We start from the raw sequence: 26,799 nt of genomic DNA on the forward strand, positions 1-26,799 counted from the left end.
TTAGAACCGTACTAAGTTCTTCATACGACAGAAGTTGTTGTCCAATGACTTTAAATAAATGCGTTTTAATAATTTTGACCATGCTCTCCCAACAGCCGCCGAAATGCGGTGAATTCGGGCAGATAAATTTCCACTCGATGCGATTTTCTGTTAACTCCTCTTCGAAACGAGGGCGATAATCTTTATTAAGGAAATCATATAACTCACGGAGATAGGACTTAGCGCCTTGAAAGTTGGTTCCGTTGTCGGAATACATACACTGTACCGGACCACGGCGCGCGAGAAAACGTTTTAAGGCAGCTAAGAAGCTGGGAGTACTAAGGTCAGTAGCGATCTCAATATGTACCGCTCGTGTCGTCAGACACGTGAAGACACAGATGTAACCCTTCAAACTTTGAACTCCGCGACGCCTAACGGGCGTATAAGAAATAGGGCCTGCGTAATCGCAGCCGGCGTGCGTGAAAGCTTTGACAGCTCGTGTAGTACGAGTGTCAGGCAAATTTGCCATAAGCGGAAATGTGGGTCGCGGTTTCATGCGAAAACACTTGTTACATCTGTGGACTCTGTGTCTCACAGCGCGACGGGCGGACAGTATCCAGAACCTTTGTCTAAGGAGAGACATCAAAAGTTCGGGACCAGCGTGTAAATGCGTTTTATGATAATGATCAATAATAAGGTCGATGACATGGTCATGTCGCGGTAGAATAGCGGGATGTTTATGGGAATAATCTAGATCAGAATTGACGAGACGACCGCCTACCCTAATCAGACCATTGTCCAGAAACGCGCGTAACTTATTAAATGCGGGAGAACAACATTTATTATTGCGTAAGTTATTTAATTCGTCGACGAAATATTTGCGTTGTATAATTTGTAATATTTTAATTTCAGCGAACTCCATGTCGCTAGCGGTAACGGACATGGACTCACGGCGAGGTAACAATTTAGTGAATCTGCATACAAATACAATCACGCGTAATAGCTTCGTCCAAGATGACACGCGCTGAGCAAGGTTGTATATAGCGCAGTCATGCGCGGGAGCAGTCACAGGGTGTGCTAAAATCTTCCTCTCAGGTATATCTTCAATAGACTGTACCTCGGACTCTTTATTAATAGGCCACTGTGACGGGTCCATCGCAAGCCACGGAGGCCCCTTTAACCACAGGGGGTGCGAAATAAGCTTCTGTGGCGTAACGCCACGCGACAAACAGTCTGCGGGGTTCTCCACTCCGGAGACGTGATGAAAGTTATCAGCGGCGATGTTGTCAGTCACCTGGACGACGCGATTTGCGACGAACGTTTGCCAGCGGTGGGGCGAACTTTTAATCCAATATAAAGCGACTTTAGAGTCGGTAAAAGCGCAAACGTTAACGGCAAAGCGGCCAGCGTAATTATTTAAAACTGTGCGAAGTAATTTAGATAATAACACGATTCCGCAGAGCTCGAGACGAGCGATAGTGAGCGGTTGCGAGGGCGCAACTTTGGACTTCGAGCACACGAGCTGCACGGTGTTACCACTAGCGGACTGTACGTGAAGGTATACCACACCTCCGTACGCGAGCTCACTGGCGTCTGAGAATCCGACTAAAGTGACGACGCAGTCTTCCACCACACCTACATGTCGCGGTATTTTAAAATCATTGAGCAATGGAAGCTCGTGACAAAACTGTCTCCATATCTTAATGATGTGTGGCGGCGGCTCATCATCCCAGTCGATTCCCAGCTGCCAGAGCTGTTTTATCAAAAGTTTAGCGTATAGGATAGTCGGAGCAACAAATCCCATGATGTCCCACAAGCGGGCAATAGTGGAGAGGATAGTGCGCTTAGTACACTTATCCTGCTCGCGAGGCGCGACTTGAAAATAAAAATAATCAGATTGCGTGGACCAATGCAAGCCCAGTATTTTGTGCTGCATGGATTTATCAAACTCGACCTCTTTAGTGAGTTTGTGCGAAGCGGGAATAGAATCTAAAACCGTCTGCGAGTTGCTATTCCACTTGACCAAGTCCCACTGAGCTGTCTTGAACAAGTCGATGAGTTCCTTAGAGGCGGCGACGCCATCCTCCGCCTTCATTACAGAGAACGCAATGTCATCCATGTAAAGCGCATTGGACGCTATCTCGCTCGCACGCGGATATTTAGAACCATCATCGGAGACAAGCTGCTGTACCGTGCGCAGTGCATGGTACGGGCTAGACTTCAAGCCGAAGCAAACGCGGTTGAACTCGTAAAGAACAAGCGGGTCTTGTGGATTAAAGCGGTAAAGAATGCGTTGATAGCGACGATCGATGTCTCGCATAACGATCTGGAGAAACTGCTGACGACAATCAGCCGTTAAAGCGACAGGGTAAATGCGAAAGTTTAAAATGATCTCAAAAAGATTGCCTTGTAAATTCGGCCCACTGTGCAGGACGTCATTTAAAGAGCGTCCGGAACCAGTCTTACTGCTGGCGTCCAAAACGATGCGTAAGCGAGTAGAAGCTTTGTCCTCCCGAACAACTCCGTGATGCGGAATAACATACATGGGTAACAGCGACTTACTAGAGTCGTCAGAAGGTGCGGGCGATATGTACTCTTTATCGATGTACTCAGTGATGACTTCATCATAAGCAGATCTCAAATTAGGTAAAGCTTCTAACTTTCTTTCTAAACACAGAAAGCGTTTGCGGGCAATATCATAAGATTCACCAAGCGAGAAGACGTCCTCACAGAACGGTAAGCCAACAATATATCGACCACTAGTGGGATCACGCGCAGTGGTCGCGCGGTAGAAAACATCACATTCAACGTCCTCGGCACATTGAACGGGCGAAGCGGTAAGTTCTTCTAATTCCCAGAACCTTTTTACAAGAGTGTTAATTGGCTCCTCAACTACGCAGCAAGCAGTTAGTGAAGAGGCCGCGGCGTTACAAATAGTGGGTACGGAACCCATAATAACATAACCCAAAACTGTGTTAACAGCGCGGGGTGCGGGCGCGGGCGCCGACGTGAAGTCACTTCCTCCAACATCGGGTAATAACAAATGCGGGAAAAGCGATGCACCTATCAAAGCGTCTATTTTATTAGGAGTCGCGAAAGTAGTATCCGCGAGCGGTAAATTATTCAATTGCGGAAGCGCAGATCTGTCAACCACGGCAGTCGGCAAACAATCCGTTATTTGGTCTACGACCAGCGAGCAAATATTGTATTTAATATTTGAATTAAAGCGGGAATGAAATTCAAAATCGACTGACCCCTTAAGTACCTTCTCCGATCCACCGAAACCCTTTATAATTGTGCGTTCGATTTGTTTACGTTGTATACCTAAACGTTCGCAACATTCTTTAGTTATAAAATGACTCTGAGAAGCAGAATCAAGTAAAACACGAATGTGATGACAATTACCACTACTATCGTACGCGGCTACTTGCGCGGTGGCAAGCAGAATTATAGTAGACGCGGCAAGTTGTTCATTATCAACGCGCGGTGACGTCACGGTCGTTGGGCCGGTTGCACACAACGCGACGTCCGCGCGCTCGCGCAGTGCGGGCGCGGCGGGCGGCGGCGGTTGCGCGGGACGCGATGGCGCGGTCGACGGTGCCGTCGACGCGGAGAGGTTGCGGTTCGATTCCCGTTCGAAGTGAAGTAGCGTATGATGTTTTAATTTACAAACCCGGCAGTTCAGATTTGAATTACAATTTGAAACTCGGTGTATTAAACTCAAACAGTTAACACACCCGTTTCTTTCCTTCACGGCCTTGAAACGTTCGTCCGGGATCAACTTATTAAAATCGGGGCATTTAAATAAATGTTGATGCGTAATATTAGTACACAAACATTTGTTTGCGGAATCTACCGTACTCAGATAGGCCTGATAGTGCGGCGGCGATGCGTTTACATTATTAGAGCGGGGGCGCGAAAGGGTATTATCTTTTTTAGCACTACTTACAGGGTGAGCTGTAGTAGGCGAGCGTTGCAATATTTTTGCTTGTTTGTTTATGAAAGTTACAAACTCGTCAAACGTGGGAATATTATTTGAGTCAATACTCATTTCAAACGCGCGAACTGTATCAGAATCGAACTTTTTAAGAGCGATATGAAGTAGAATAAAATCCGTTAAATTATCAAGTTTGAGGTTTTTCAATGCGCGAACTGCGCTTACGAACTTGTCAGAAAACGACTCAAAATTATTGACGGACGCAGAAGTCAGCGGTTTAAAATCACATAATTGATTAATGTAGGTAGAAGCGAGCGTACGTTTGTCTTCGTACTTCTCAATGAGCGTTTCAAATAAAAGGTTATAATTCTCTGCGCACGGCGTAATGCCTGCGCACGCAGCGTGAGCCTTGCCCGAGATCTTTCCTAGCAGGTAGTACAGCTTCTCAGCATCAGTGAGCGATGGATTATCGTGTACAGTGGATTTAAAACTTGCGTAAAATAGAGGCCATGAGCGAATATCGCCAGAGAAAGACATCAACTCAATGGGTGGCAAGCTCGGGTGACTTTTACGCGGGTTGGTGTTTTGAACTTGAGAAGTGCAAGAAGAATATTGACTGCGCAGTTGTTTAATGCGACTATATATTTGTTCGAATGAGACTAAACATTTATAATCGGGTTTTGCCCCGGGCGTTACAGTTAACAAGCGGCAGTTATAATCGTCCACCAATTTTTGGAAATCGAGACGAAGTGTATCGATATTTGCGCTTCCACAGAGGAAAGTGTCCCTTGCCGTAACATTTTTATGTATATCGGGCGTTAAATCGTAAATATGTTGTACAATTTCGAAAATGGCGTTGCGTTTTGACTCGAGTAGGAGTAGCTGTACATCGACAGCTTCACTGTCCTCAGGTTCATGAATAGCTTTACTCTTAGACATTATGGCTTATGAGAAAGTCTAGGCGAGCGTAAATATTTTATAAAAGTAGAAATTACAACAGGGACGCGTGACCTTGAACTAGGTACTTACGCGTATGCGCCGGGCGGCCGCGAGTGACCGACCGGTAAAGTTATTGCGATTTATTTCCAATTAGAAATGTAAAATAATATTTGACGAGTAGGTATGCGATGTTATATGCGTTTAAGCTTAAGTTAATGTAATTTACGTGATAATTACATACATAAATGCGATACAAATAAGAAATTATTGTTATTGCGTTGCGAGAATAAAATGGCGGATAAAAGCACACAACACAATGTCGTGGCGCGTTTTAATTATTTGTTTATATACTGTACGTAATGTACGCGATATATAAATGCGAATAAAATACACTCGTTAGATATCCTAAGAAAACTAACAAGGGCGGGTGCTAGTATTATTATCCGGCTCGAAGGACCACAAATGGACGCGCCAGCGGCTGAACTTTATGTTTGCCTTCGATAATTAAGAATTTGTAAGATTCTATTGTAAATAAGTGTCTCACGCTGTAAAATGGACAGGAAATAAAGGATGTGCACGCCTTACCTTTCGATGAAACCGCCAGCGAACGACGATATCCCCGGGGATTCAGAGCACACAGCACTTCACAGCACAGTCCAGTTCACAACAACGGTTCAGTCGCCTAAGCAACCCTTAGAAAGCGATATGGTGCTAAGATCTAATAAAACTGTTGACATCTGGAGCGAAATATTTGACCTAGACGCGAGGTATTGCAGTAACATACACGCGCGCGTTGGAGTAAATTTTCATACTGGTGCGGTTGGCGGTTATTCTTCGCGTCGCGGAGCGGGGCTGATGACACGCAATGGCCAATCAGCACACTTGTTGTGACGTGCACAGGGAAGGGGTAGCGGGAATCGTGAGACAATACTAATTTATTTACTTAAGTCAATAGATGGCGCCACCAACAACTAAAATGCAATAATGCCAATGGTAGAGTTACTACACAAAATACTTCAAACATTAGTACAAGGGCATGTTTCATCAATCACTATACCTACACATTGCCTTATAAGTTGGTAAGTACGGGTAAACTCTGCCTCCTAAGAAACACAGGTTCCCCTAGATTTGAAGAAAGGAAAACTTTGATAATGTATAATTTAAACTTGTATTCTGTGTAACTTTTCTTTTAATAATAGTACCTACTACTCATAGTTCTATAAATTCTGGATAGGCATGACTAGTGTTTGTTTCTTGCCCGGAAAATTCCCGCGCATTCGGAATTTTCCCATTTCTGAGGGAAAAACCCCGAAAAATTCCTGTTTAGTGGGAAAATATTTTTAGGTCATGATGAATGCAAATCTTTAAAGTAAGGATTTCTAACAAAGATAATTTTTATATAATGTAAATCTTACAATGTAACTATCAACAAAACACTTCTAATAGCAAAATAAAAGAGTCATGACAAATGCTTAAGTAATCATAGCTTATTTGCACAACACAGTAATATTGATAATAACTAATAATGATAATAAAATTCGTTATCAGTTTTTTTGTAAACATTGCTGTGAGTTTCACAAAGAAAATAACAATAATAGTAGAACAATTGCTTACTATTCAAAGACCATGTAGAGCATGCCCTCGGAGCTGTAGGTCTCGAGCAGCTCCACAATGTGAGGGTGCTTCAGCATATGGCATATTGTTGCCTCACGCTTCAAATCTGAAATCATGAGACATCCACCATTTAAGTCAGAATGAGAAATGACATAGCATCATGGGTAGGCAGAGCTGTATGTTATACACCCGACATTATATTAAAATATCTGTAAAAAAAACATTAAAAAATACCTAATTTAGAAATATTTTCATTCAATTCTTATTGGGGAATAAATTCTCTTACACATATTATTATTCTAAAATTAAAAGTAGGTCTAAAGGTATTTTACAGAGAGATTATGTTTCCTTATGTAATTGATTCATTTATTTTTGTAGTGTTACATTTCTTTTACTGTGAATAACATGATAATAATTTATCTAAAAATATACGCCCTTTAAATGTGGGTACAATATTTTTACAACATAAATGTGTAATTACGTATGAAAGAGAGGGGAGCCATCCATAAGAGTTACTTTATTGTCTTATACTTAGGTACTTAAATAAATTGCCTAAACATACGTATGATGATCGAAAATTCATCTCATTTTACTTTTCGACTTAATTCTGAATTTTACTTATGAATTAAGTAACAGTGAGTATGATGTTTGACCGCTTTTATTGATAATGTCACAGGAGAGTATTTACATACAAACTCCAAACAAAACTTTCGTTTTGGCATTTCATAAAAAGTATCTCATTTGGTTAGATTGTCAAGTGGCCTATTATCTGTTATTTAAACATCGATCAGAGGAGCTCGGTGGCGCAGCGGTAAACGCGCTCGGTCTGCGATTGTTGAAGTTAAGCAACTTTCGTAAAGGCCGGTCATAGGATGGGTGACCACAAAAAAAAAGTTTTCATCTCAAGCTCCTCCATGCTTCGGAAGGCACGTTAAGACGTTGGTCCCGGCTGCATTAGCAGTCGTTAATAACCATCAATCCGCACTGGGCCCGCGTGATGGTTTAATGCCCGATCTCCCTATCCAGCCATAGGGAAAGCCCGTGCCCCAGCAGTGGGGACGTTAATGGGCTGATGATGATGAAACATCGATCATATAATGTAGAATGCCTGGGTAAAGGATGGGTAAAGGATTACAATATTGTCCTTGACAGTGTTGTCTCAATACCTAGACTAATAACATTAAAATCTTGCCTAACAAACATCAGCATCACACCTATACAGGTGTGAGATGTTTAATTGTGTTTTCCTTGTCATAAAATCTTACTTTTTTTTTCTTATGTTGTGACCACTTGCAAACGGTCCGAAGACCATATGCAGGTCTGTTCCTTCATATCATCAGTCGGGTAAATAAAATCTTACTTAATGATTTATTTATTTTTAAATTAAAATTTATCTTTTATTTTATTAAACAAAATATGACCAAATCTAAGATTTAACAAGTTTTTTTGTTAAAATTTCAATTAAATATACATGAAACTAACCTGCAGTACTAAGTCCTGGACTGGCGGTGAAGCGAGCCACATCAACAATCTTCACCGCAAACTGCTGGGATGTCTGCCGGTGCACACAGCGACGGACAAGGCTGAATGGCCCCCTGGTTAAATACATTACAATATTAAATAGAAAATTTAACACATACATACATACTTAAACTCACGCCTATTTCTCACCGAGGTAAGCCTCTGCTTACCCCGCAGAGACTATAGAAAATTTTACTGAATATAAAAAGAAATAAAAGCCAGTGAAGATGATTAAAAATCAATCTTATTCATTTTTATTTATTTTCAAAGGAATTAAGTAAAAGTTAGTAAATGTTGAACCTTGTTTATTTAAATTCCAAAGAAAGTTTTCATTTTGATGTTTCTTAAAATCATTTGATTATTATCTCATTTGATTAGGTTGTCAAGTAGCCTATTGTTTTAGACAATTTAAGTATATACATTTTTGGTTGTTCTGACAAATGTGAATACTACAAGCAATGTAGTGGGATGGAAATAAGTAGGTGGGAATATGGATTGATAGAAATTTATTAATTCCCTTTTTAGAGTGGATGTAAAATTGCCTTTCTAAAATGTCCTAACTGAAGTATTATTAAAGCATCACTAGAATTAGACAATAATTTATCAAAACCTTTAATTACCTACTAAAAACAGATTTAAAACATTACTTTGCAGAAGTTTCAGAAAACAATAATAGACTCATTTAAAACTGTTAGCACCGAAAACAATGCAATACAACCAATCAAAAGGAAAGTGAACAATACTGTCATCACAGTCACATGGGTTCCAGCCTTCAGTCAACAAGATTCCAATTGGAAGCAAACAGGATACTCACTTGCCAATAATTTCACATAGTTCGTACACGTCGTCAAAGAGCACTTCGTCTTCAGCCATTTTTCACACAAAAACAGTTCTCTATTTCTCAGAAAAAGGTAAAAAATATCATTTTCACACAGCCTTCGACCCGAGCGAAAAGGTTACGCCCAGGACCAAAATCGTAACTCACAAGGACACTAAATTTTAAATGAACACCGAAGGATAGTCTCTCTACTAAGTCTTGTTCGATAAATTACATGTAAAACACGAAAAAACTATGTCTCAAATCACAATTTGTGCATTGTAAAGGTAAAAATCAGAAATTATACTCGCATTTTTATAAACGCAATTTGTAAAAAGACACCGTGTTTTAAAAATACGAAGTGGAAGGAAAAAGATTATTAAAACACTTAAGATTACGTGCGAATTACTAAAAGTCGGCAAAAAACGTGATTATCGTAAAAATAATGATTTCGTTTTTACAAAATTATTTTTCTTCTATTTACTTTTGACATTACGAGGTTTGCGAATATTCGGATCCGGAACGAACGACGTTGTGTTTTTATTGCGTTCTCACGGGTTTGAGCTGTAGCGGTTTGAGCCGCACCGTTTATGTGCATAAAGTAGAATAATATTATATTTTATTTGTTCTCTCTATTATGTGTAATCACAAAATAACGGTAAGTTTGGTGTGATAATATTCTGTATATACTAAAATTTGTTTATTGACTTTTACTTATTATATTAATTTCTGTGATGTCAGAACAGTACTATTTTTATTACTATTGTTTACTATTATTATTATTTTCTGTTGTCCAAGTGCTGTATACTATCTTTATGCTCTGTCCTGTTATATTTCTAATCAATTTACTTATAACAGGACTGTGTAAGATAGTAATATTACCTACTTACAAGAAATAAAAGTCGTAATCAAAAGAATTCATTTTATTTCTAAATCTTAATAATACTTGGTACGATCTTTAAATAACTAATTGTTATAGTTATAATTGGTACCTACAAGAAACAATATCATGCAATACGATCGTCGTCTAGTGCATACTCTACAAATTATATGAAAAATATGAGCTTAACTCTATTTTTTACATACATAACATTTATTATTACTTATTACTTACCAGTCTAACAATATTTTAATAATTTACAGGTTTTACTGATAATAATACTTAATTGTAAAATGAATATGATAGCTAAGCTTTGCAACCTAACATTCCTGGTTTCTTGAGCATTTTTTCTTCCATATATTTACAACTTGGTACGTTTACAGTGATATCAGACTCTTTTAGTTTTGATTTCCATGATGTATTAACATTTACCAAATAGCGGCACTCGAAGTCAATTTCGTAGATGTCGAATACATTTTTCTGCAATAAAAGTACAAAACATTTTATTATAATATTTATGTATTTCATTTTACTTTTTCCAAAAGTTATACTGCTCTAAAATTATTATTTTTTCCTTCTGCACATTTAAGGGATAGTCTAAGGTCACAAGGCCATGCTGCTTTACTAGAAATATACGTTATATCAAAATTACTAAAATGTTTTTGATAGGCCAAAACCCTACATTCCAAAACCATGAAAATAATTTGGCGGTAACGGTGCGCGGGAATATTAAAAAACAACCAGAAAAAAATTGACAATCGATTTAATGTCGCTGTAAGTTTTTAATTTAGTACTTTTTAGATACACCAATAATTAGTATTTGTAAGTATCTTATCTCCCTACACATTTTATTCGTAGCCCTACACATACCTATTGTAAATTACTTACCTGAGTAATAGCCGATAAATCAATTTTGTGATTTTTGTTTTTATCGCAATTTATCGTCTGCCAGTGCACGTAATATCTGCAAAAAATGCATGTAAAAAATTAATAATAATTTAGGAATATTAACATTATATTTCTTAGCATACAGTAGATACATGAGAAAGAAATTGATAACAAACTAGGTAAATACCTACTTAGGTATATTTTATTTAGCTACAAATAATATGTAAGTATTAGAAAAAGATACGTACTTCTCTTTATGTTTAGTTCCAATAGGATCCCAAGTAATCCGTCCATTAATGGAATGGTTGCTCCATACGAATGTTACTAATTTAAGACCCGTTATTTTCTTTTGGCGCTTTTGTAGAGCCTCAGGGACATGGTCTGAAATACAAACATACAAAATAAGTGTGACTTATTATAAGTACGTATCAATCGTAATACCTTCCTATTAAATCGTATATCGGGATAAGAATCAGAGTAGTGCAAAATTACAAAGTTTTTTGAGCCAAGGTAGAGCTTGTTCGTCTCGGATGGACTTAGGTAACATGTATTTATAACTTTTTAATTTATTTCTACGTTTTAAAATAAGTTTTACTAACCATTAGCACTGGTGGTATTGTAAAATATGGCGGATTTATCGCTTCGCAACTTCCCCAAGCCGAACTGACTGATTGTCTGCACTTGGAAGAAGTACATCGAGTTCGGTTGTAGGTCTCGTATGTCAATGTGGTGTTTCTCCTGGAACAAAAATAAGCGGAGTTTTTTTAATAGTTAATAATTTTCAGCTAACATCATTTAAAAACCAGCCAGACTAATTTGTATCCAAGCATACAAATCAGTCTGGCTGGTTTTTAAGTAGATCGTTTATCATCACGGACATGTTTTATATAGACATCAATGTACGTACATAGACTTTATGTCGTAGAAGTAAGGTAACCTCTACTTAGGTAAAAGGAGAAGAGAAAGCCTCTGGTAGGTAGCTCCAACATAATCCTCACGGTCTTCTTGGAAGATGACGTAGAGGTAGATACTACTTACTAAATCTAAATGTACAATGTAGCTATACAGGGTGTAAGAATCATCCCTCTCAGTATTCGTTACGATGTCACTTGTACCCCGTATGAGTACGGTCATGAGCAATATCATGTACCCACTTTAGAACCCTGTCGTACTATCATATTTGACTTTTAATGAGACTTATGGTTTAATTTGTCAAAAAAGTTAATATGACATGGTTTTAAAGTGTATACATATTAGTACTCGTGACTGTACATACACGGGTAGCCATAAAAGTAGGTATGGGTGTTAGTGACATCGTAACGAATACTGACGGGGATGGTTCAGACCATGATTCTGAGTTGATATCAAGTGGAATTTCCTGTCTGAAAATTCATGACTTTTTTTGTGTAATTTTTTAATTATTTTCTGTTCCATGTTTTTGCGACGGAAAATTCCAATTGATATCAACTCAGAATCATGAATCATCGCTCAAAGTTTTCGTTACGATGTCACTAGCACCCTGTATAATACCATTAGTAATATACCTTCGCAATCAATTTACCTTAGGTACAGTTTGATGGTTGACTAAAACGGAATCTAATTCCCCGCCCAAACCGCGAACTCTTCGGCTCCAATACACTTTGTACCGCATTACCGGCAGATCCGACCTCGGCTCGCGCCATTCCAAACGAACGGTTATCGTACCTGAAAATTATTGAATTACGTTATTAATAGGACGTATTACCTAAGTATACTAAGCTATTTTTGTTTAAGTCACGAAGATTATACAATACCTAGTACATTGTACATTACAATAAACTGTTTGTTGCACACGAAAGAAACAGTTATTGTATCGTTTCTTATTGATTAAATACTCAAAAATACAATTATTTAAGTAATATACCATGGATTGATTAATATACAAGTACTACGTACCTATAATATGTTTTTATAATACTTAGTAAACTTCAAAATGATAAGTAGAATGGATAGCTATTCCAATCGCATAGATATCATCATGACATGACTATTCCCAATTATGTATGATTTAGTAAGTAAGTACTTTGTAATACCTAACTTATTTTATCTAATCAATATTAACAATCTTAGAGAGAATATATTCATAATATCATTATTTATCAATAATTGTACACTCTCTTTTCGTTGATAGGTACAGGTCTGGCTTAATGTTACTTATGTTTTTCTACACCTCACCATTTTCAGCCTGGATAGGTCGAACCCTCAGCTTCTTAGGCGGTGGGGGCGGCCTAGGTCCTTTCCTCGGTGTGAACGGAGGGCCAGGTTGGGAGAACCCTCTCGTACCAGCGACACTCACAGCCGCCACACGGAATCGGTACCAACGACCCGGTTTTAGCAGGTTGCGAAGGGAGATTTTTGTCCTGAAAAATTGCCACTCTCTTTTACACACGACCATAATATAATATAAGATCACGTTTATTTCCCGTTGGGGTAGGCTAATTTTTTTAATTCGTGAATTACCTATTCTACCTATGCACATGCGTAGGTATGAAAAGTTTTTAACAAATTAACTAGAAGACTTTAAAAAAAAGTAAGTGTGGGTATCGCAATGGTTATGTAATATTATTGGTGTATCGCTTCTGTAGTTTGCATTGAAGTTTCCTATGTAGCTATAAAAAACTAGTGTACCTATCTTCTTCTTATCGTGTGGGTTGTGAAGTGGAATACCAGCCTATCAAAAAAGTAAATAAGAGTGGTGTACCTATTATGACGATTCAATGAATAATAGAGTAGGTAAAAATGTTTACTTGCTTAACTTTAAAAAAGTGGCCAATGAAACAGATCGAAGCTTTATATACCAGCCCCATAAATTATTCTCTTTGTTTCCCTAAAACGAAGAAGTTCTTATACAGATATTTTAAAACTCAAGTACGTGTATTGTTGGAAACTTGGAAGGTTTTGTTCGTGCAAACGTAACATTCCAGCACCTTTTCCGTAACTAGTGCTACCGGTAAAAACGTGTAAGTGCTTACTATAATTGCTTGTAAATGGAGGAATAGGAAAAACTGGGATTGCATTGTATTGCGTGATTTACCAATACATGTATGAATAACAATTATCCTGTCTTATTTACAGTTTGCTCATTAATTTTATTATTGATTTAATTAACAGTAAATATTTCGTGTTTCGTTCGCTTTGGTGCGGTGGACGACATACATAATTTAGTTGTTTTTAAGTTTACCGACGTAATAAAAGGTGTTGTAAGTAAAGCAAACGCAATGTCCGTGTCAGAAGAATGGAATAAAGGATTGGAAACTTATAGAATAGTGTTATTGTGTTATTTACTACGCGTTACGTTCTACTTAGTATGTATTATTATTCCTTTTTTTGATTGAGTTTATTTTATCGCTGTATTTAGCTCTTAATAACGCAGGCAAACTTCACTATCGCACGCTATTACTTGTAATAGACGAACATCATCCGATGGTGTCAAAAATACAAGTAAACTAACAAAAGCAAAACTTAAAAAAAGACTTATTCAAAGTTGCCATAGAAAATCCAACTTACTTATTAGTCCTTAGCAACAAGTTCCACGACCCAAGTCTAGCTTCTTCATACTTTGGCCCAAGATGGTGCTGTTCTTGCAGTAGATACAAGATCTTCCCTGGAACCGTTCTAGCAGCATCTCCAACACCGTTAGACCATCTCACCATAACCGAACGACGCTTCTCCTTTGCTTCTTCTAATACTGGCATAGGCGGGAGACCTGGACATAAGAAAGGTGATTGAGCATTTCAGTGTGTAAGCTATGTTATCCCCGAACGAAGTAAAAACTCCTTTGGCCAAAACTATTATTATGGTCCAGTCCTTGAAAAAGAAACATAATGGCGGACATTTTTAAGAAGAAAGAAAAGGAGACAGTTGGCAATCGGGAGCGAAAAGGTTTTTTTTTTCTTCTGGCTTCCGGAGCGAAAAGGTTTGGTCATATTTGAACTACAGATATCTAATTCGCATTTTATAAATACTGCTAATAATAATTGGTAGATAATCGAAACAAATATAAGTGTATAATGAATTTTAGATGTCGATATAAATGTGTATGAACTAATATATTATATATATTTTAATAACTACGACGACCGTAGGTAACAGGGTGGATTGTTATGGTATGACTGTAAGGAGAATTATGAGAACAGCAGTAAATACCTACTCTATTTGTTCGGCCAATTAGGTATTGAATGTCCTGTCGAACACTCAGAGCTGTTACCTACGTAGCGACCTACACCTCTGATAGAGGTACGATGCTATGTTATGCTGTCCTGTCAATGATCTTTGCATGTTTAACTCATGTCATGACTAAAGGCCCCTTTCACCACTTGCCGACAAGTACCTATCTTATATTATGGAGGTAGAGAAAACCGCAGAGTTTATATTTAATAGGTAGTTACAGCTAAAATAAGCTTGAGTTATCTACAAAAATGCAACTAAGTAAGAGTTAAGTGCCTTTTGGCAGTTGTTTACGTAAGTACTTAGAGAAAAAAACCATTAAAGATCACCCATCCACAAAATGATCGCGCTGATAACTTGACTTTTGCGGTTGTTTCCAGCCTGGCGGACTGGAAATTGTTTTTGAAGCGATGAAAGTGCCTACCTAGCTGACATAGGAAGTGAAAATAGTATGAAACATCGAGGGTATCTAGAAACTTCGGATCAATACGAGGCGAATGACCTGGTTTCAAGTGTACCTGACATGTTGAACTAGCAGCGATTTATTCACTGACTGAATTTTATAGGTAACACAAATTAGGTAGGTATTTTCCGAGTCAGTTTGTGTGGCGCCTCTAGTATAAATGGCCTCAGTTGTTTATAGGACTAACTCCTGCTTAATAAACTAGCAAAGAGAAAATAAAAAATATTGGTGCGGATAGGATGAAAGCCCCAAGGTTGGTAACATACTCTTCCCGGCTTCACGGATCCGAATCCTGTCTTTGATGGTTTGAATTTATCAACAACTGAGACCATTTATTTAGTGTTTTGAATTGAAAGCTTTAGATTTTTTTTTAAGAAGTATGTGTAATTACACGCAAGCCGATCCGGCTTCGACGACATGTCCGGTGTAGGTACTACACTTAAGTACTTAGAGAAAAATCAAGTACCTATGCGTAAAGCAAAGGTGCCATCCCTTGTGCCATAATATTTATAATTACCGGCTAAAGTAAGCAAATCTGTAGGCTCGCTGCAAGTAGAACCACATCGATGGTGACAGCAACGCTGGGTGCCGTCACATTGGTAGTCCGCGTCACATGCGCGGACGCAGGCAGCCTCCCATTTCGGACTGTCTGCTACTGGACATGTCCCAGGCTTCAGCTGTTTCTGGCGGCATTGCGATCGACACTGCGGAGGAAATTACATTTTATGTTTACTATTGTGTAAAAAAGTAAATTGCAAAACGCCCATCTAAAATGTTAAAAATATATTTTTTTGCTTTAAGTAAGTACCTATTATTATTACCGAACTTCAAAAGAATGTCGAAATAAAAACAATGGACTTTTAAGTTGTTTATTGGTGACATCGTAACTCCGTAATTTCATAAAATACCATAGATTCCAAATATCATTTGGCCAGGTTGTTGTCTAGTTCCTTGCGGAAACAGTGTTTGTTAGACTTTAAAATACCTGCTGTGTTCTCTAGCAGCTACATTTTAGCTAGTAGGCAAACCTACCTACCTACTAGCTAAAATCCAGCACATACCGTGAGAATAATTAAGTATCATTATCGCGTCAAGGGAGTAGCATACCAGATTGTTATGAGTAGTAAATTCGGGGGAGTTATAAATACGTGTTCTGAAAACTATGCAAGTCCTTTTGCTTTAGTAATGATAAACCTGTTATGAAATCTTACGTAAAAACACAGGTACCTGCTTATATAACAGCTATTTAGCCAAGCTTTACTGAATTAATGGAAATCGTGCATGCATAAAATGACTATTTATTGTTGTTCAAGATTTACCTTTTTTGGACCAGTAAAGCGAATCAAACGCCAATAAATAAATTGTAAGTAAGAGCGGACACCGTTTCAGAGCGTGTCAGTATTATTGTTTAGCTGATAGTATTCTGTTTGACGTACTTAACTATAAACAAAGTATTTCGAGACAAAATCCACAAAAAATGTGTCAATGTTTATGAGGAACATTAGTTCAGTAGAGATCGATCACTGACTCCGTGACTCGTGGAGTCGCAAAAAATAACCATTCTCCGCTTTGAAAGTATTAGTAGAGCTGCACGTAAGCTCTTTTGTTAAGCAGATCTGTAGAGAAATGGGGAAATACGAAAAGTTAAAATAAAAATAAATGCGGATGTGGAGATTTTAAGATGTAATCGCCATAAGTATGACACAGGTATTCCTTCCTACCTACAAATAAAGTTGTTATAGGTACACTTCGATTCAATATAGGGCTCTGGGCCACTTACAAGAAACAACGAAAACAATGCGTTCAGGGCTCGGGCTGCCAGAAAACAAACGTATGACAATGTACTGAGCGTTCACGGAGAAGCGTTTTTGCAGGCGCTTGTTTGAATTGTAGCGTCACATATGGCGGGTGACGGGTGGGCAATGCCGCTAGGTGACGGGTGGGCAATGCCGCTAGGTGATGCGGCAAGCGATGTGGCGGGTGACACGCCTAGAACCGCTATGTCACTGAACTGCGCGCGCAGCTTGAGGCGCCGCTTGTTGCACCGCTTAACACGCTGCTTGGTGCGCTGCTTAATGCGCTGCATGACGCGCCGCCTCTCCATGAACGGAAAAAACGCTTGACGCCCCGTGCCCGCGTATCCCTGAACACGGCCTTACAAATAAGTATTTATGTTTGTTTCAGGGATGTTACGGATATGAAGTATCCATGATTAAGTATTGATGACACAGATAATGATAAAAATTTCAATAGTAGGTATAATTTACATAACATAATATTATAAACAATTTACATAGGTACGTCCCACTACCACGCTGCTCCACTGCGGATACGGATATAGGAATATAAATCTTTTTATGGTTGTTTTGTTTTGTTGGTTCGGCCGGGTATGTAATCAATTCTTGTCGGGTTTTTTTATTTCGGATATACAATCGTTTCGGTTACGGAGCTCCGTACCATCCCTGGTTTCTTTATAAACAATGTTGCGCCAGTCGAAAGGCGAACTCGGAATACAATATGTTTTGAAGACACAAAATTTGTTTTTTTTTCCTTAGGATATTGATCCATCGTATTATATCATAGCAACCATATACAATTTTCTGAAATCTAGACAGCTGATAATGACGAAGTAGGCAACACAATGATGCGATCCAAGTGATATTGCTTTCAACATCCGAGTTGAATTATACTCAAGTTACTAATGCAGCTACTGCAGTTCGCTTACTCAGCTACTGCATAACAGATTATTACGCGATATTACAACGTAATATTGGCTATGGTTACATGAATGCGAGGAAAACTTACTGTTTATACCTAGTTTACCATCTACTTATACCTACTTATAAAGTTTAATTTAAGCGTCATGGTAGCTTCAATGAACTTTGAAAGTTTACAAACATGTAAACTTCCAAAGTTCATTGAAAACATTGAAAGGTTACAAACATTGATTAAGTAGTATTTCTAAACAACAGTTAGTTGTAGTTAAATAAGTACTTACCTAAAACAAAGGCACGAAATAGGGTAGTTTCCAACTAGTCGAATCAGTTACTTTTTACTAAACGTCGAACAAGAAAATACTATGGAATTTGTATGAAAAAGCAACCCGTGACGTCATAGAAAAATGTGACAAAATGTCGCACTTATTACATTTTTCTTTATTAAAATTGATAAATAATTTATATAGAAAAAAAAAGAAAAATGTTTTTCATCAGTTTTAGATCTGTCTTTATTTAGTAATCAGAATTTCATAATTTATCTTTGACCTAGGAACCTATTGTCAAATTGATACACGTGACATGCCATGCTTCTTCTTGTTCAGAAAAATATCTGATGGAAATCATTTATTTAGTTAGTACTTTATGCTTCTGTTTTGTGTCTCTTCTGTTAAAAAAACCGAACCTGTCAAATCGTCAGGTTAGGCTTATTATGTTTGAAACGGGATAACGCTAGAGAGATGACGATGATGACGTATTATGTTTTTTCAGCTTAACATACGAGTAATATATTATATATAGGTGTGCGATTTAGTATGTACCAGAATAAAAATTTATTTTACATCATAAACTCACGCCTATTTCCCACCGGAGTAAGCAGAGACTATGGAATTCCATTTGATTCGATCCTGACTCACTTCTCTTGCTTCCTCCACATTCATCAATCGCTTCATACACGCACGCCGGTTCAGAGTAGATCGTATTAAACCTTTTCTAAGGACATCTCCAATTTGGTCATCGTAAGTCCTTCTAGGTCTTTCTCTGCCAGCTTTACCATCAACTCTAAGATCTATTTTAAGTTATAATAAATAAAATCAAATACAATTTTATTGCACACACGCTAACCGTTAAATGACTTATGTTGTTTGTTAATACACTTGTATTCTTCTAATTCGAACATATTTGTGACGTAACGTAAACCCAAATGAACAACTACTTATATTTCACAACCATGTTGTAATTAAGAAAGTTATATTTGAATGAGAGCATTCATACACCCGTTACTCGGCCCATTACTCCAACATAACTAAGTTAACATCCCTCTATTACTTCGTTTTAGTTCTTATAATGACTGCTTTGAACTAAGTGATTCATCGCACGAGCATAAGGGCGTTTAGACACCACTCCGATTCTTATCTGAAACAAGTCTGTCAAAACTAAATGACGGGTCCGATGTGATCGTAGACTAATTTGTATGGTACCTATGACCGATGTCCGTCATCCGATATCACAAAGTATATCTCGTCATTCTCGGATTCGGATCGGTTAAGAATAGGGTGTAGTGCGATAACGCCCTATGAATAGATATATACTGATTATTAGTAAGGGTCTTACTTCAATTACTTTTTTTTTATTCTTACACTAGCTTTTGCCCGCAACTTCGTCCGCGTGGCGTGTTATATAAGAGAGAGATCTTTGTGTGTGTGGGAGTGCATATCAAATTTCAAGCATCTAATTTATGCAGTTTAGATTTTTTCATACAGTTTTTTTCCCAATAACTCCCATTTTTCAAAATACAGCCAAAAATAAACTTTATATTTACTAAGGTATGCATGCATGCTAGATTGAATCAATTGATTGAATTGTTTTTTTTTTTAATTGATTGTTCATTGAGTTTTAATTTTAATACACACTTCCTCTCTTCTCTTCAACGTTGCTGTGCCCTACAGGGTCCATGTTTTAGTTCCTATGCCTATGTAACACCCCATTGTACTACATGGAATGCAATAAATAATTTAATTGAATTGAATTGAAAACATCTATCTTACGCGGTTTCGATTTTTTCATACAAATGTTTTTTTTCCCGCTAACTCCCGTTTCCGTGGGAATTTTGCAATATCCTGTTGCAACTAAGCTTTAAGTTAACTAAGGTACCTGCATGCCAAATTTCAAGCGTCTAACTTAAGCGGTTTAATTTTTCATACAAAAGGATTTTCCCGCTAATTCCCGTTCCCGTGGGAATTTCGGGAATTCTTTTCTTAGTGCACCTCTACGGTATCTAAGGTACCTGCGTGCTAAATTTCAAACATCTAACTTGAATGGTTTAGATTTTTCATACAAAAGGATTTTCCCGTTAATTCCCATTCCCGTGGGAATTTCGAGAATTCCTTTCTTAATGCACCTCCACGGTACCTAAGGTACCTGCATGCCAAATTTCAAACGTCTAACTTGAGTGGTTTAGATTTTTCATACAAAAGGATTTTCCCGCTAATTCCCGTTCTCGTGGGAATTTCGGGAATTCCTTTCTTAGTGCACCTCTACGGTACCTAAGCTACGTACCTTCCAAATTTCAAATGCCTACGTTTAGCCGTTCAAGCTATGCGTTGATATGTCAGTCACTGAGTCAGTCAGTTTCTCCTTTTATTTAGATTTGATATTTTCATACAAATGTTTTTTCCCGCTAACTACCGTTCCCGTGGGAATTTTGTTATATCCTGTTGCAACTAACCTTTAAGTTTACTAAAGTACCTGCATGCCAAATTTCAAACGTCTAACTTGAGTGGTTTAGATTTTTCATACAAAAGGATTTTCCCGCTAATTCCCGTTCCCGTGAGAATTTCGGGAATTTCTTTCTTAGTGCACCTCTACGAAATCTAAAGTACCTGCGTGCCAAATTTCAAACGTCTAACTTGAGTGGTTTAGATTTTTCATACAAAAGGATTTTCCCGCTAATTCCCGTTCCCGTGGGAATTTCGGGAATTCCTTTCTTAGTGCACCTCTACGGTATCTAAGGTACCTGCTTGCCAAATTTCAAACGTCTATCTTGAGTGGTTTAGATTTTTCATACAAAAGGATTTCCCTTCACTACTCTGCTCCTATTGATTGTAGCGTGATGAAAAGTATACTATAACCTGTCCAGGAGTGTGAAGAATAATTGTACCAAGTTTCATTAAAATCCGTCCAGTAGTTTTTGTTTCTATAAGGAACATACAGACAGACAGACAGACAGACAGACAGACAGACAGACAGACAGACAAAAATTTTACTGATTGCATTTTTGGCATCAGTATCGATCACTTATCACCCCCTGATAGTTATTTTGAAAAAATATTTAATGTACAGAATTGACCTCTCTACAGATTTATTATAAGTATAGATTTTATAGAGAATTTTTTCTTACAAGAAAATGTCGTCCTCATATTGATACAAAATGATACATCAATCATAAATAACTATTAATTTGGTAGAAAATGTTTTTCGTTAGTTTTAGATCTGTATTTATTTAGTACTTAATCAGAATTTCATAATTTATCTTGAACCAATTGGTTCAGTATGCCTAATGAATACGTCGCTGGTTATTACCTGCGTAATTTATTTGGATTCTCTTTATAGGTACTCCGACGATAAAAAGTTTGAAGAATTTAAACGAGGAATTAAGTGTCAGTTCCACACAAAATATTTAAAAATAATGCGTGTAACCTGGTAACCACTAAAGACAGAACTCCGCAATTTATGCATGTTTCTGGTATTAACAGATATTTTTACACTGGTAAGGTGCAGTGATGTGTCGTGCCCGGTAATGTTTCCAGAGTGGAAATGTTCCCTTTGCAATTTTTTTTTAAGTACTACCTTAAAGGTAAAGTTAGGTAACAGCCTCCGTGGTCTAGTGGTTAGAGCGTTAGGCTCACGATCTGGAGGTCCGGGTTCGATTCCCGATGGGGACATTGTCGAAATCACTTTGTGAGACTGTCCTTTGTTTGGTAAGGACTTTTCAGGCTTGAATCACGTGATTGTCCGAAAAAGTAAGACGATTCCATGCTTCGGAGGGCACGTTAAGCCGTTGGTTCCGGCTATCAGCCGTAAAAACACCTCCACTAACCCGCATTGGAGCAGCGTGGTGGAGTATGCTCCATACCCCCTCCGGTTAATTGAGGGGAGGCCTGTACCCAGCAGTGGGACATATATATGCAGTTTATGTTATGTACCTAAAGGACAATGGCTGCTTTTATTTTTCAAATTGTTCTTTCTTGTACTCTGGTCTTATCTGCCTAAAAGTTAGGCAATAAAGCTCTTTTTACCTAAGTTTTGCGCCTTTTTCTGCCCGGCACATCTCTGGTAAGGTGACTACTGTATGATTAGTTGGTAATATAAACACAGCTTTAGCATAGTTGCAAGAAAACGCAAGTACATTCATAATACAATGCATATACAGTTAGTGTACGCATTCGGAATTTGTAATTTGTGTATATACATAGATTTACTTACGAGACACTGGAAGAAGTCATTGGAAGGAAATGTTAGTAAAAGTATAAGTACTTGGGATTACTTGTTTGTATATATTACCTTTCTTTGAAGTTATGGTATGTATTCTATTGTATTATTACTAGGGATGTGCCGTTCTCGGGAATGGTCCCGTTGTAAAACTCTTTCAAAGTAAGGGCACTGGCAACTTTTCTTTTTAAAATTGTTCTTTTTTGTACTCCGGTCTTATCTGCCTAAAGGTTAGGTAATAAAATTATTCGGCGGAACATATTTGAAAAAAGAACTATACAATGCAGATATCGCTACTTTCATAACAGTATTCTTTATCTCCCGATCCAGAGCTCCCGGGTTCGAACCCCGATGGGGACATATCGCAAACATTGCTTTGAGAGTTTGCTTACGACATTACCCGATTGTCCGAAAAGCAAGATGATCCGTGCTTCGGAAGGCACGTTAAGCCGTTGGTCCCGGTTACTACTTACTTACTGATTGATGTAAACACATAGTCGTTATATTAGCCATGTCAGGGGTCTTTGACGGCTCAATAATAACCCTGACGCCAGGTTTGGTTGGTAATCCACAACCCAAACGATAGAAAAAGATCAGAAAAAATAATAGGAACGTTATTTTACCACTGTTTCTTTATGTATTTAATGAATTGCAATGCTACAATTCTACCTACTTAAGTAAGTTTCGCGTGCAAATCGCGCTAACTTACTTACATAAATATTATGAATATTATTGATAAACTTGCATAATTCTGTTTCTGGTTTCACTGCTTCTATCGCTTTCGGGTTTACTTACGTGCAATTTCTAAAAAATGTATCTCAGCTTGTGACGTTTAAAGCAATCATTTTTAATTTAAAGTTCCCTTGGTTAATCTTCTTCTCCTGTGTGAGTCCTAAGGTTCAGTAACCGATCTAATCAACCCGGGTGTCAAGGTTACAGAGCAGCCCTGTGCCTTATGCGCCTGACCTGGCGCATGGAATGATATCATACTTACTTAAGTAAATAATAACAAGAACTGACGGCTTAATCGACGACGGTGAAAAAGAAATGTAGATAACTATAAACTACGGTAATACGTTAAATTGATGATACATTGAAAAGATTATCAGACATACATAACTAGAATATGAAATCTTCCTTAATGCATAGTTTTAAACGGTATAATAGAATAAAATAATGATTAAGTATAATCGTGTCAATGACTGATATAATAAGGTTTATCTGCAATGCACTGCATTTTATGATGGATGTATTTTATCAAAATAGCTAATCAACACAACAGTAGCGAACCTAATATACTTAAATTTACTTCATCTAATCTTTAAAACCACTGCTCTATTTTTCCCTATAAAGTAGCATGGAGAATGCTACACCGACAAGAGCGTGGCTCTTAAATTAGTGATGATGAATCTTTAAAAGTGTCTATAACTTTTACCAAAATTGCAAAGTTTAATGGCAACGCCATAAAAAGCAAGTGTTATAAAAGTATAAAAGGTACTTCCTAATCAGATTTATATTACTTGTTCCAATTTTACTTTTTCTAGCCCTGTGTCTATATAATACTTATAATGTAGAATCTACCGGATTACCACCTATCATGTTGGTCTAACAGAAAGCTTGGCGAGGTGTAGGTATTTGTTCATCTTGCTATGGATGTACCTCTGACTAGCCCAATTGTACTTAGTCGTGAGCTTAAGTTAAGTTATGTAATGTTGTTGTGTACAATCTATGCTATGAAAGACTCACCTGTGCTTTCTCCTCATGCCTGACATCATGACACATGAGGTCACATCTGGTCTTCGACAGAGGATCCGACTGCAACCTCGCTAGCTTCTTTGAAATACCCAACACTGAGGGAGCCACCAACACTACCACTAAAAATAGTACCACTTTCGAATACATCTTCACTGTCATTGTTCACCACACTATACAAAGCATCTGCAACACATGAAAATAAAAACTTAAAACTTTTGGATACTTCAATTGAAAACTTTTTAAGTTGCATCTTCTCAGAGTTTTGTAAATTTACCTACTAATCCCATCAAAATAAGTTTGGTCTTTTTAATTGGCCTTAGGAGTATTTTTTTTTTTTCAAAAGAAATATCTATTATGTAAGTTATCTTAATCACAAGATTAATGTATGTACGCTAATACTTTGAAACAGGTTATAGGATTACTAAGTCACTTTGTTAATAAATAAACTGATAAAAAGATTTATTAAGTAGTCGGATTATGCCTGCGTTTTTATATATTATTTACTAATAAATAGGGACATACATCGTTAAGTACCTACAATAAGAGATGTGCATATGAAATTAAATGAATAAGTAGTCATGCATGGTACAGTGTACCTAATGATACCAATTAAAAGAGTGCTTGTTTCGCTACGTTATCAACTTATCAATTCAGTAATGTATTTTATAAAATAAATGACACCCCTACACCAGTAGGTCATCAAACTTATGAAACTGATAAAAAGTTGTTACCTAGCTCAAATTTCAACCAATTATCCATACAGTTACCTAATATTAGATAAGTTCGTATACCTAAAGAGCGACTTTCCATTCTACGTTCACCAAAAACAATATAGATGGCGTTGTACAACTTTAACGTGGTAATTACCTATTTTCTCATTACTCGGATTTTTCCAATAATACAATATGAGCAAAATAATATGGTTGCTTGATATTAGAATCACATTATGCATAGAATTATGTTGCTACCTATATTGCTTCTCTTCATTTTGATCAGAATAATAATGGGTGGAAGATTTAATTGTGCGTGTAATACTATAAAAAGGGTCATCATATACCCAAAAACAAAGATAAAAGATGTATATGTCTGTTATTTATGAAATTAGAAGGTGAAACGAAGAAAAATGTGTACAGCGCCATCTATATTGTTTTTGAGGAACGTGGCCTGGAAAATCCCTCATTAAATTATAGAATAATATATTTAAAACTCCGTGGTCTAGTGGTTAGAGCGTTAGGCTCACGATCTGGAGGTCCGGGTTCAATTCCCGATGGGGACATTGTCGAAATCACTTTGTGAGACTGTCCTTTGTTTGGTAAGGACTTTTCAGGCTTGAATCACCTGATTGTCCGAAAAAGTAAGATGATTCCGTGCTTCGGAGGGCACGTTAAGCCGTTGGTCCCGGCTATTAGCCGTAAAAACACCTCCACCAACCCGCAGTGGAGCAGCGTGGTGGAGTATGCTCCATACCCCCTCCGGTTGATTGAGGGGAGGCCTGTGCCCAGCAGTGGGACGTATATAGGCAGTTTATGTATTATTATATTTAAAACATTGCAGTCTTTCAGTAAGTAGGTATCTAGTACATATACCTATGTAGGTAGTCTACGAATATATATACGATCAATCAACAAAATAAAACGGATTTGTCAAGGAAAACATTATTATTTTATGAATAACCAAACCGAACTTAAGTGTGTCCGGATCGAAGCAAATCAAATTTCATAGTCTCTGCTTACCCCGGTGGGAAATAGGCGTGAGTTTATCTATGTATTATGAAACTCATAGAACTGTATATTATGATAACTTATTAATTTAAACTTTGTTAATCACTCCTTATTCAGACAATACTCTCAAAGTCAATGTGATTAAAGTTTTTGTCACAATCCTTAGCGTTAAATTGCCGAAACAAAAACAAAGACTAAACAAAAACAAAACGTGAAAACACCTCAATTAGTTTCAATTACTTAGCGTCTTGTTTGATTCTATTTTCGTGTTCAATTAAAAGCATTTTGGTTTTCGAATGCGTTTGCGGTTGATGACCTTTGTTTTGACAGGCGGTAAATTCAACTTTGACAGTTGCGTGTGTTTCGTTCGAAATGCGCGGCAAGACTGGCAGAGAGCGATGCGTGCGCGCACCGCGGGTCCGTGTCGTGTCTCAGCTTCATTAATACACATCGATGATGCTTTCCTGTCGGAATACCGATGACGGAAGGTTGCTTTTACCGAGCCGGTTTCCTTATTAAAAAAAGGCAATTGTGTATCGTTAAATAGTCGATAGGGTTCGGTATGAGCTGATACTTAAAATTAACTCTCTATGTAATTAATTAAAATCATCATCATCATCAGCCCATTAACGTCCCCACTGCTGGGGCACGGGCCTTCCCTATAGATGGATAGGGAGATTGGGCCTTAAACCATCACGCGGGCCCAGTGCGGATTGATGGTTATTAACGACTGCTAATGCAGCCGGGACCAACGGCTTAACGTGCCTTCCGAAGCACGGAGGAGCTCGAGATGAAAGCTTTTTTTTTGTGGTCACCCATCCTAAAAAAATATTGGTTTAAAATTAAAATTATGAGATATTTGATGCAAACTAAT

At 37.7% G+C, this 26,799-nt stretch overlaps 2 protein-coding genes across 9 annotated transcripts in view; both read right to left on the reverse strand.

Moving 5' to 3' along the window:
• The window catches only part of LOC126370207 (peripheral plasma membrane protein CASK), a 403,706-nt gene extending 394,763 nt beyond the window's left edge, over positions 1-8,943 (reverse strand). For all 5 annotated transcript variants that reach the window (XR_007566841.1, XM_050014990.1, XM_050014988.1 and 2 more), the window contains exons 1-3: positions 8,805-8,943; positions 7,952-8,064; positions 6,470-6,575 (exon numbers count right to left, since the gene is read on the reverse strand). Coding sequence is in view for 4 of the 5 variants with exons in the window: in XM_050014990.1 (XP_049870947.1) it covers positions 6,470-6,575; positions 7,952-8,064; positions 8,805-8,863 (278 nt within the window). In the remaining variant the exon portion in view is untranslated. The remainder of the gene's footprint in view (positions 1-6,469; positions 6,576-7,951; positions 8,065-8,804) is intronic.
• A 772-nt stretch (positions 8,944-9,715) lies between these two features.
• LOC126370240 (anosmin-1) lies at positions 9,716-26,302 on the reverse strand. 4 transcript variants are annotated; one of them, XM_050015054.1, is made up of 10 exons: positions 26,242-26,302; positions 24,196-24,387; positions 15,762-15,948; positions 14,122-14,320; positions 12,790-12,974; positions 12,137-12,279; positions 11,175-11,313; positions 10,824-10,956; positions 10,576-10,651; positions 9,716-10,167 (listed from the first exon to the last, which is right to left on the reverse strand). In XM_050015054.1, the coding sequence occupies exons 2-10, from the start codon at positions 24,361-24,363 to the stop codon at positions 9,994-9,996; spliced, it is 1,404 nt and encodes a 467-aa protein (XP_049871011.1). In that variant the 5' UTR covers positions 24,364-24,387; positions 26,242-26,302; the 3' UTR covers positions 9,716-9,993. The 4 variants fall into 4 exon arrangements, with proteins under 4 accessions (XP_049871011.1, XP_049871010.1, XP_049871008.1 ...); XM_050015053.1 differs by having other exon boundaries at positions 26,166-26,297; XM_050015051.1 differs by having other exon boundaries at positions 25,938-26,297.
• Positions 26,303-26,799: the final 497 nt, after the last annotated feature.

This window comes from Pectinophora gossypiella, chromosome 10 (assembly GCF_024362695.1).
Source record: "Pectinophora gossypiella chromosome 10, ilPecGoss1.1, whole genome shotgun sequence".
NCBI lineage: Eukaryota > Metazoa > Arthropoda > Insecta > Lepidoptera > Gelechiidae > Pectinophora > Pectinophora gossypiella.